Here is a 12005-nt window from a genome sequence, read left to right as displayed (position 1 = left end):
AGAAAAATCAATTACTGGTTGAAAATAATAAAAAATCATTCAATTATTTGGTCAAAATTTATAAATTAAGAGGAATAATCAAATTCTTTAAAAAGAAACATACCCAAATATAGAGTTAAATTACGGGGTGTCAAATGAGTTTGCTTAATTAGGGCAATTTAATTCATATATGGAATTTTTTTTTTAAATTAAGTAAATAACCAAATAAATAATTAATTCACGCGGAATAATAAACAGAAAACCACCAGCCACGCAAGCCCCGCGGTTTTTATTCGTTCCTTTCCAGCATCAGCTTGTCTTTATTCACCGCACTCCTCACATGGTTATCCGTTAATGTTTTACTTTTAGTCTTCCCTAACCTTTATAAAGCCCGCTTCTCTCACTCCCCCTCACGCTACTTTCATTTTCTCAACCACCACCACCACCACCACCTCCACCTCCACACCCTCTTCCTCCTCCGCATTATCGTTAATATTATTAACTAATATTTTTACTATAGTTAAAATGCATAATGATTGTGTTTCTCTGTCGCTGAAGAACAAGATCAAATCCTCGATATGTTGTTTCCGTATGCCGCCTGATCAGCTTGAATCTTTAGATTATCACCAGCCGAGGACGCCGAGGTCTCCCAGGTCTCCGTACGCGTGGTTGAAATCTCAGTCGCTGGAGCTTCTAGAACCCAAGGATTGGCGTAGGGGTTTGTTTGGTAGGGTATGTACCACTGCCAAGAGCCGAAAGCCTTACAACTCGGCAGATTTCAGTTACGATCCGATGAGTTACTCGCTCAATTTTGAAGATGATCGCACCAGAGACGACGAGCCAATGTGCAGCTTCTCGTCGCGGTTGCCAACCTCGCCGGAAAGATCGTCGATGCCGAGGGAGATAATTGCGTACGTTTAGATAAAAAAAAAGTTTCAAATATTTAAATTAGGATTCGAGTTCTGGATGATTACCGTTTGGAGCATGTCAGAAGACGAGATGAGATAATTAAAATGGAGGTTAGAATTTTTGAATCGGCCTCAAGTGAGTCAGGCAGGACTCTTCAATCCTTCGAGGTTTATATGTACATAGGCAAATCAAAGGAAAACAAAAATTAAGTGATGTATTTGAGTTACTAATTACTGAATAATCAACTTAATTATGATTTTCATTTTGAATTTTTGGATGAATTAATAACAAAAATATTAATTTTATTAATTACTGCCTTATTTTACAGGCATTTTATTATGAAATTCAATTAATGGAATCAATTCGAGTTGATATAATATATACTTCTTGCTTTCGGCATATAAAGGAGAAAGAGATATGAACACCCTTTATCTTGTGGATTATCACGTCATTTGTTTTTTCCTTTTTGGTAATAGGGTATGTTCGAGTCAGTTTGTATACACCTTAACTAATCTTTCAAAATCTTAAAATTAATGGTTAACTGAGGGGAATCGAACTCAAAACCTTTTAAGTAATACACTAAAAATCTTATTACATTATCTTTTTTGACGAACTTTTGCATGAATACATATAAAATTGTTATTAAATTATTAATAAATGTCATTGAATTAGTAACATAAAGTTAAGAGATCTTTCAAAGTGACTTTATTTGTGGCCACACCACACCAGATGAATTCAACTACTAGATTTAGTTGAAGGGTCAAAATTATTAGAAAAAGTGTCGTTTAATCTAATCTTTAACTCAAAGTTATTAGTTGATTGATTCATCTATTTCATCAGTTGATGGAAGCATTTTATTGATATCCCAACACATTACACATCACTTAATTGATTTCTCTAATCTGTTAATTTTCTAATAAGTAAAAAGCTTAATCCAGAGCCTAACTCTTTAATTATTTGATGTCGACATATTGATTTTCCTGTGAAAGTAATCACTGAATGATTAAGGCAAGCTTCAACTTGAGAATGAAGGCGATTTTGTCTTTTTCAATCAGTCTAAAACCATCTTTAATTAGTTCTAATCATATAACTTAGCCCAGAAGGGGTGACTCCGTGTAGGAATTAAGAAATATTGGGAAGTTGGGGTGATTAAATTGGCTTAAAGAAGTATTCAAGACAATAATTAATTGGCAGCGTTCGGACTCGCCAGGCTGGTTTCGTTTGTCGTTTGTGTTAAGTTAGCATTAAGCAACCACACACAGCCACAGGCGTGGCCGAACCATCGGTGCTGCTATGCAATTTGTCGCTTAATTATTTGCTAATTATGCATTAGCAATTATAGTTGCATCCACGATATAAAAGAGATTCTGTCTTGGCTACTGAAGAATGAAGGAAATTTATAAAAAGCATGCAGCCCTGTAACTCCATGGTTTAAAGCATACATTTTTTTAATTTTAATAATTTTTTAAATTTATTTATTTATTATACAAAAAAATTGGTTTATTCCACAGCAAATCAACATTTATTGTCTGTCTTGGATCCTGAAATCTAAAAAATGTCTTTGGGTGATAAGGGTTTTATAAACGATTAAAACTTTCATCTCTTAATCAATGCAAGACACTGGAATCAACAATAAAGTTTAAATAAGAGATTTATTATCATAATAAAAATAATTATATTTTGAAATTTGTTTTATAATAGACATTTGTAACATTATGAATACCCTGTACCACAACTTTTATCTATAATTTTACTGTACTTATAAAATAAAATACGCTGTTAATGACACAATAGGACAAGATCACAAGACATCATTGTTCATAACTAAACTTGATCTTCAAAAGCAGAAGACAAAAGTAAACAGCTGTGTTCGGGTCTTTAACTGTCAATGAACAGGTGCCACATCAGCAACAGCTGCGCTTCATTCGCCGGCAAATTCATTCAGTCATGTAATCCTTTACGAACAGGTATTTTAACTAACTAATACTCATCTCACGTTGCTGTCACAGTTAATCAACGACAGGCCAGTTATGATAAACCTAACACAATAAGAAATAAAAAATAATTTACATTCTGTTACGTGGCACATTACCATTTGAGTGTAGATTATCATTATACATTTCGTATGTCACGTCTCTCTTCAAATAATTCTCGTATAAATAGATCCCAGGCTCTTCTCAACTCTTTACTTTGCCACCTTGATATTGAGAGTCACCCGTTAACGATTCTTTAAAGACTTCCTCGTATTCATTGTTTGTTTCAAACATGGCGAACCCACAAGAGAAATTAGAGTCGATTAAAGAAACGACGCCGTTGACAGATGATGATAACTATATTGAAGAAGATGATCAGTGCTACGAAGAGGCGGCTGTGAAGACCTGCGGTTACTGTGGCTGTTTCGAAGAACTTTGCTTCTTGTGGCATCGAAGCAACAAGAATGGCGGTAAAGGTAGATATTTGCTTCATCAACAGCAACAAGAGAGGGGGATCAGAGAAAGTTGGCTGAAGAAAAGAGTGAAGAAGGTCAAGGAGATATCAGAAGTTTTAGCGGGGCCAATATGGAAGACTTTTATTAGAAGATCTAGTAACAGTCTAAATGGAATAAGCAAGAAGAGAAAGAGTCACATGCAGTTTCAGTACGATCCTCAAAGTTATAAACTCAATTTTGATGATGGGTCAGACTGTGGGCATATTGATTTCTTGGCGAGATATGCAGCTCCAGTAGTTAAGATCAGTAAAGGAGAGTTGGGGATAGAAGCGGCTTGTTAATTAATAGTCCTTTTGCTTTGTTAATTCATAATTCTCTTTTGTACTTAGTATATCGTTTGTTTTGATTCTTTCTGCAGTTCTAGTAGAGGAAATTTATCAATTAGTGATCATCAAACGGTGAACTGCGTTTTTGGTACACCCTTTTGAAGTGAATTATTTCGATACGTTGATTCTGGTTCTGTTCTTGAATTCTTTCAAAATCACTGTATAACTTACTGTGAAATTTCCACACTATTATGTTGGAGATAAAATTCATACACAGAACGATCCACGCGAAGAAGTAATGGTAGAGGAGTTGTATTGAAACTTGGGGCCTTTGGACATCACGTAAGAGTAAACTCTTTTAAGTATTTTTCTCTTTAGTGGCAGAAATTAAAAACTAGTTCAATCTCTTTTGTTTTTTTAGTATCAGGGTGTCAGGCCAATTTGACATCCCTAAACTAGTTTTATAAGATTTTGAAGTTAACGGTCAGATAAATTTTTAATAATTATCTATTATTAATAGTCGTAGAGATTTGAATTCGAGACCTTTTGAGTAATACACTCAAGAATCTCAAACGAACCGTTAAACTACCTAAAGGTAATTAGTTCAATCTCCTTCTGTTGATCTCTTGCATCTGTCCATCTCGTAATTGATGGCAAATTTTATTGTCAGGCATGTATTTGGCTATGATTTTGACAGCAAGCAATTGTTTCAAACATTTTTAACTCAGCTTTTACTATTAGTTTTACCCTTTGTCAAACTCAATTCAGTAAGCAATCGCTGTAGCATTTGTTGGTTGGTTTGGCGAATGTAATACTAAAACTTTTAGGTTTATTGATACAAAATTCACTTATAATTACACTGCGCGAAAACAGAACAATTTTGAAGAAGTTTCAACCAACAAACTACCTAATTTATACCTTTTATAATTGCTGCAAATTTTAAACTAAATTACAGTGCCAAGTATAAAATCACTGGTATAACTGTAAGAAATTAAACCAAGATTATTACACTGTACACCCACAACCTCTCACTATTCTTATTCACAAATATGATGTGCGAAAACAAAAATTATAAATCCATCAATATGTGTGAAATGGATAATTCAGTTACAGTTATATAATTCCTAAATACTGAACTTAATTCCTAAAGATATTGCATCACATACATAGCACCACATCCATATGCAAGACTTTTATGTATACATGCAAAATATGGCATGAATCGGGTTCATCATGACCTCACCTTCCTCATTAGCCATTTTTATTCTTCTCGATAGCATATAGCAAAATATAGCTCTATTCAATTGTAACCCCAATCGTTTCTGAAGCCCTATCTGTCACAGTTTCTATTTAGTAGGTGTATGTCGAAATTATCACTGGTGTTGAAGCATGAAAGAGATTATCCAGGTCGGTCCTTGGATAGTCTTCAATTTACATGAATCGATCACCATTGTTTTCACCTGCATTACTTCTTCCCGAATTAAGGTTGGTGTGAAGCTCTAGAGAATTTAGAATATACAAAAAGTATTATTTGGAATACCTTTTGCGTTTGCTCTTCAAGACAGTTGAAGTTGAAGGATTACTGTGCCAATTCCTCTTCCTCTGATTGATGAACCAATTATTTATCTGTTTTAATTGCAAACCTGTCTCCTGCACCAGCCTAGCCTTATCTTCCTCCTGAAACATCACAGGAATAAGAGATGTGGCATACTGACATTCTAAAGTTTACAACATGGAGAGACCTAGATTATAAATACCAGTTTGGTGACTTTTTATTTCATAATCTGTAAGTATTGTTAAACTTCTAATGACTAAAACTGGATAGTTATTACATAAAGCAAATGCTTTGACTTAATATGAATCAGAAATCTCGGGTTAAATATAAGGTATCAGTGTGCCAGAACTCACTGTAGGGTATGGCCATTTGGAATGTGATTGCCACCAAGCCTTTAGAACGGAGGTGGTGTCACCAGGAAGTTTTCCTGCTCTTCTCTTGCGCAAAATTTCCTCCCTTATGTCCACAATTTTCTCCTTGTAACCCTGTAAGCAAGAGATTAGAAATTAATAACATGGGAGATCCAGGAGAACTTCACAATGATATTTTTACTCCTTACCTGTTTCAGTTCATGTTTCAGCTCCTGCCTCACACGCTCCATCAAGGACCTCTCACTCTCTGTTGGGATGAGAGGACCGAATCCCATAGTGTCTGCACCCTCCAAACTTCCATCAAACAAGTTGGTATCACTATCAACTTGGTCTTCGTCATCGTCAGACATTGTTGCGCCTGTACCTTCACCTGGTGAAACTCCTGTTCATGCAGCATGCAAGGACATTGTAGATTCAGAATAGGGTTATAAATATTTCACAATGATAATCATTTACTTAATGTGCATATGAATATGCTTCTAACTAAAGTCATGAATCTCACAAGTAAAAGTATGCTAAAGACGTAGAGATTAAGAAAAGTTAAGTTAAAACTGCATTTAGGTTGGTCCTCGAAGAGATTTAGCACTTAAATCCTCCAAAATTAGCATGACTTTTCAATAGCCAATTAGTTAATAGTTTCCCACAATGTCAATAATTTGAAAAACCACATATATACTGTAAAAAAAATCCTCATCTTACCACATGTAAAGGAAATTATTGATATAAACCGAATTTTGATTTATTTTAAATTACCAAATTTCAAAGAACATAGAAGAAGTAAGAAGTGCTCCCAAAAATGTCCGGGTAGAAAAAGTTATCATCTCCTTAGAACAATATACCTATCAGGAGAGCGCATGCAACGTTTGCTGGAAACTAGAAAATTCAAATTAAATTACTAAATAACAAAGCATTACCTGTTAAGCTTTGAAGGGATTGCTCAATCTCCCAGCAAGCCATTACTGCTTCCATTGCATGTACCCGAACATGTTGTTGCAGTTGTTCTTTAAATGAACAGAGCAGTAGAACGTAATGTGTCTACAATGTCAAGAAAGGAAACATTAAAATTTTTACTCCATCATAGAAACAATATCATATTGAAAATGATATTCAGGTCTCTCCATCAATTCTAAAATAGCATTAAACCCTGCAAATTATAGAAGACACTGGAAATTGTGTGAAACATATAGAGTTGGAACCCATGCAGTCCAAAGCTATATGCTTTTCCATTGTTGCAAGGTTGGATATCATTGAGGATTATCATCATATTGGTTGGAGGTGATTTCCAACAATAATAAGTCAATAAGATCCTATATATATTGGCCATATCTTTCTCAAGAACATTGACTCATATAACCATGAATGAAAGCTGATCCTTTCAATTTTATAACAAAATCAGCAGAAGAAGTAAGTATCAAAACCGAAAAAGATGAAGCTAAAAGACACTGCCCAATAAGGAAGAGAATGCAGAGTTCAGTTTCATGCTCAATATTATGTACCAGAAATGTTCAACCAAATTTATGACAAATTAAACCAACTCCATTCAAATAATACGTAAAATAAACTATACAAAATGGATAAGCTAGCAATTTTTTTTCTCACTTTTTTTCAAGCATTTATGTCATATTTTTAACCATTTTAAGTTGGCCATTAATGAAAAAGTATGACCTGAACACATATTATTCCAGCATAGTTCGTAGTTGTAATTGGGTAGAACAGACCAATTCAGCAGAAAAATATAAATATCAATTTCAGTTTACCAAGCTCTTTTTCGATATTGTTTAAAGATGACTCCATTTTTATCTGATTGTACCTTTCTGTATATCTGCCTGTGTTATCTGCTTTTGTTCATTTCCATGTATTGTTGCTTATCTTTATGATGATAAAGGCAAGGCAACAATATATAGAAATCGTATAAAGCTCAAGGACAGGTGGTGATATTATGCTTAGAAATCGTGGAATGACTTTCCAGCATCAGAGTCAATCATTCCCCCATACATCTAACCTTATGACCTTCTGCAATCAATTGACACAGTTTATACAGTCTTGCCCCCTCACTTAAGCATTTCTAACCCAGAAAATTCACTTATATTCTAAAGACGCTATCAATTCTCATACTTTTGAGAACTTGACTTGATCTAAGAAGATTAATGGTTCTATTCTTAATCCAAGAGGAAAAAACAGTGATCTCCAATATGAAAACTGCAAGTTATTGACTTTGTTTCCGTTTGAACTCAATATGTTCATTATGAATAGTTGTAATTCCTCTGTTCGATTTCTTGCTTGCCAACTATTTATTATCCAGCTTGCAAAGCAGTTGGCATCTAAAGCTGTCACGGAATCAACACTCCAAGAAACAAGGCCAATATCAAGTATGCTTTACAAATTTATTGAACTTTCTATCAATATCTTTTCTTTTGCAATAAGAGGAAATGACCTTCGACTTGAAGTTCCAACAAATACAATTACAACTTCTCACGTCTCAGTAGCCTTCCTATATATATAAAGCCGAGAATCACACAGGCCAATCTAAATTTCCTTGTAAGCTCACAGAACCCCTACCAAATTTGGCTCAAATTTAATTTATGACCAAACATGTCCACTTTCTCATTGTTTCCCATAAGCTTATCATCAAGCAATCGTAATACCAAAAATTAACTATCATCAAACTTCCTCTTAATCAGCTAAAATAATCTGTTAGTAAATCACAACCATCCATTTACCAGGAAGATTTTAAAGTTTAAACCAAACAACAGAGTAGACAATTAAAAAAAAAAAAAAAAAAATTTGTACGCCTGGCCTTAAACTGCAACAATTACCAATACCAACACAATAAATTCAACTGCAGTTCAATAATTATCAATTTAAAATTCAAAACTTTTCAATAAGACAAAAAAATAAATAAATAAACGAAGTAGAAGAAGCGCATACCATGAACTGATCGAGTTCTTTATCATCAGGAACCATGGCCTGACCCGCGCCCAAGGCCGAGTACTTAGCCACGACATGCTGCGACTGGGCCAACTGAGCGTCAATCCTCGGCAGCTGATCCACCGGCGTGGCGATCCTCAAACACGCCACATGTGCCGACAGTAACTGGTCGTACAACGGATGCGTCAATATCTCCGCTTTGTACCTCGCATTTTGCCAGTTCATCACTCCGTCGCCGCTCTCAACAACCACTCCTTCGCTTTTATTATTATTGTTCATGTTTTCGCTGTTGCTGTTTTTCAAATCGACGGATTCAACGGCCGCGATGATTGAGTCGTTGGTTGGGTTGACGTCGTCGACTACGTCACTGTGGTTACGGTGTAGGAGCGAGGATGACGTGCGCGAAAGCCATTGGTTTGGAGTGTGAGAAGCGTCAGAATCCGAAGCCGTGTTGTTGTTGTTGTTGGCAGTTGTACGGAGGTTGAGAAAGTTTGTGTCCGTGAAGTGTGGTTGTGGTGGAGGTTGTGGTTGTTGTTGTGTACGGAGGAGTGCTGAGTTGAGCCAATTAGGAGCTGTTGTTTCCGAGATGCTTTGTTGTTGCTGCTGTTGTTGCGGTTGTTGGTGTTGGTCGGTGAAGTGGTGAAGCGGAAGGTCTTGAGAGAGGTGGTTGTGATGAAACGCCATGTTGTGTCTATAAATATATGTATATATTTCTATGTATCTTTTCTAATCTGCTGACTATGTATTTGTGTATTACAAAAGACGCTGATTACGAGTTCATGGAGGGAAGAAAGAATTGTGTAACAAAGAAAGGCAGAAGAAGAGATGGATGGAGGGAGTTGGTTTGGTTTACAGTTGATATATAAAAAGAAATAAAAATTGTTGGGATGGTTTAGAGAGAAAAAGAAGAAAGAGGATGATTACGGGTTTCCATAAACGTAAACTGGAGAGAGAAATGTAGAGGGAGCTTTTTTTAGCAGAAGAAAAAGTACTAACTATCCAAGACCAGCTTCAGGCTAAAAAGATTAACCATACCAACAATCATTAACAACAATAATTATTATTTAATTGATATTAATACATTATTCTATTTAATTTATTTGCGTGGACCTTGGTTTCAGACAAGGTTGATTTAGTGTGATCCGACGGTTTAGGATTTTCGTAGTTGCTAAGACTGTTTGTTTTAAGTCTTGGGATGTTATTTTAGGTAACCAAAAGGCGCGTGTGGAACACTCCGGTTTCCATCGGACTAAGCGTTCAGCGTATGTTATATTTGTAGGTTTAGGTGAGTGACAAACATTGTCCAGGTTACCGTACAACCTAAGCAGCAGTTATCTCAAACTGTGATAACAGTTGAATATGTGCGCGTGGAATAGACCAAAATAATAATTGTAATCACAATTGCAAGCATGCCGCAAGATAAAACCTACCCCAATATATTATTTTTCCAAATGTTGACTCAATTTCTTATAAATAAAATGAGGATTTTAAAATTATTATAATTTTAATAAAAAATGTTTTAAAATCATTTTCACAAACTTTAGAAATTTGACTCCAAAACAAAACATTTTTTCTGCCTACTTGAAACTGAAAGACGGTATGGTTGCAGGCTTGATCATATTTTAGGGAAAAGCGGTTTCAGTACACGTGTCATTTACACGAGTAGAAAGCAACACCCTTTGTAGAACTAGTACCATGCACCTTATATGTGAAGTACTTGCAGCGACAAAAGTACAGAATAGTATCCTCAAAGCTTGGGGCGTGCTTTCCACGTCACTTAACGTAGCGTGACAATTTAGCAGTTAAAATACTCCAACACTAATACAATGACTCGATTGAGCTATCTTGTATGGGAAAATTAAGAAAATAAACAAACAATACCGCTAACCGGTTATCGCCGGTGAGTATGGTAATAAATAAAGCGGGAAAAAAAAATAAAACACACACAAAAGAGAAGGGGACCATAAATTACGTCGCTTCTCTCTCCGCCACTCGCGGGACAACGACATCGTGACACGCGGCGAAACCTAGTTACTTGGACCACAGAGTGGACCACAGAGCTAAGCACGCGCTAAGGATAAGAGTATCGCAGCCGTACACGTGGATATCTAGATAAAGGGACCCACTGGGAATTTTGACTTCTCTGACAGCCGCCGGCTAAATCAATGCAAACTGTAGCTGGTCCCCTAGGAAAGGTGGGGGCCCAGGGTGTGAGAAAGGGGGAAAAAAATTGGTGCGGCCCCACCTCCCAAACTGAGGGGGCCCCAGTTGAGAGAGAGACTACTGTTTTTGTGTTTATGGCAAACTGTCCACAAATAGAGCCAATCCTCCCCCAATGGTCCCCTACCTACTGGCTTTGCCTTCTCTCCCTTTCCATCTTTATAAATAATTAATCCGTCAGGCAAACGGCAGAACCTAACGGGGCTTACGAAATTTCAGAAGAAACGTCCGATCCCAAAAATTGTCATCTAGCGGTCCATCTTTCACCCTGATAAGTGTACATATCCATTGACTACTCCGATTGAATCCTATGTTAATATTAGTATTATTTTTCAATTATTAATTAATTAATAAATTAAAAAGTAGTTCATCCAAGTTGAACCATATTTAATTCTATGCAAAAAACTAATCACATTAAATTCTTTTTTTCTCCAGTTTTGGTCAAGGATTAGTACAGTTAAGATGTTGATTACATTAATCATGTTGAGGCACCATCACGCAAAGGACACAACACATAGTCGAATATTTCAAATGGAAGACAGTATCCGTATTCCGTTGTTCAAGGCATAAAGAGACTTCTTGTGTTGCTGCACTAATGTCAGGGCGACCTAATGTTTAGAGTTAGACAACGACAATGTGAAGAGGAACATGAAATTATCCTAGGAAATGTCATTATCATTATCAAAAACTTAACCCCTATATATAAAACTTTTAATTATTTCCTAACTAATTAAAGCATGGATTTTATTTTGATTATTTTCGTAAGCTGAAACGTACCAAAAAGAGTAGGGAATGGAGTTCATTGATCTGTCAAGCTCTAATAGTCTTTGCCGTGCGTTTTTCTCAATTTCCATGTCAACTTTTTTGTTGTCTTGGACAGAACCAGGAGGATCAGTACTACCACACACCACAAATAAAAAGTTTGTTTTCTTAACCAAAGAGAAAAAGAATGCCAATCACGTGCCCACACCCACACCCACACCCACACCCAGATCCAGACAGGACGTGAACCAATTATACATGAAAAAGCTTCAGCCTGCTCTTTGCCATGCATTATTGTTATATGTTTTGAGTCTTGAATCTTCAACCAGAATACAAAAGTAGCTGACTACTCTTCTAGGATCTCTCGCAATTAAGGGACCAATAATAATAATAATAATAATAATAATATATTATTATTTAAAGCTTTCTCGTAGTCCTATGCAATTCTTTTGGTTCATTAATGACAAAATTTCTGAAATTATAATGTTTCTTAAAGGAAAATGTGACCATCAAATGATTAAAACGTG

At 35.8% G+C, this 12005-nt stretch overlaps 3 protein-coding genes across 5 annotated transcripts; 2 read left to right on the top strand and 1 right to left on the bottom strand.

Moving 5' to 3' along the window:
• The first annotated feature begins 504 nt into the window (after positions 1 to 504).
• On the top strand, positions 505 to 900 carry LOC116138174. The gene has a single exon (XM_031423908.1). The coding sequence runs from the start codon at positions 505 to 507 to the stop codon at positions 898 to 900; it is 396 nt and encodes a 131-aa protein (XP_031279768.1).
• Positions 901 to 3153: 2253 nt separating this feature from the next.
• Positions 3154 to 3657, top strand: LOC116138173. The gene has a single exon (XM_031423907.1). The coding sequence runs from the start codon at positions 3154 to 3156 to the stop codon at positions 3655 to 3657; it is 504 nt and encodes a 167-aa protein (XP_031279767.1).
• Positions 3658 to 4604: 947 nt separating this feature from the next.
• LOC116138005 (homeobox protein knotted-1-like 3) lies at positions 4605 to 9500 on the bottom strand. Of its 3 annotated transcripts, none has more exons than XM_031423700.1 (6): positions 8497 to 9500; positions 6483 to 6603; positions 5757 to 5950; positions 5551 to 5682; positions 5183 to 5319; positions 4605 to 5110 (listed from the first exon to the last, which is right to left on the bottom strand). In XM_031423700.1, the coding sequence occupies exons 1-6, from the start codon at positions 9178 to 9180 to the stop codon at positions 5074 to 5076; spliced, it is 1305 nt and encodes a 434-aa protein (XP_031279560.1). In that variant the 5' UTR covers positions 9181 to 9500; the 3' UTR covers positions 4605 to 5073. The 3 variants fall into 3 exon arrangements, with proteins under 3 accessions (XP_031279560.1, XP_031279562.1, XP_031279561.1); XM_031423702.1 differs by having other exon boundaries at positions 4605 to 5102; positions 8497 to 9180; XM_031423701.1 differs by having other exon boundaries at positions 4605 to 5319; positions 8497 to 9180.
• Between the last annotated feature and the right edge of the window lie 2505 nt (positions 9501 to 12005).

The sequence above is a fragment of the Pistacia vera genome, unplaced genomic scaffold (genome assembly GCF_008641045.1).
Source record: "Pistacia vera cultivar Batoury unplaced genomic scaffold, PisVer_v2 Contig338, whole genome shotgun sequence".
NCBI lineage: Eukaryota > Viridiplantae > Streptophyta > Magnoliopsida > Sapindales > Anacardiaceae > Pistacia > Pistacia vera.
The sequence above is the reverse complement of the archived record's forward strand: the minus strand, read 5'-3'. Positions and strand labels throughout refer to the sequence as shown.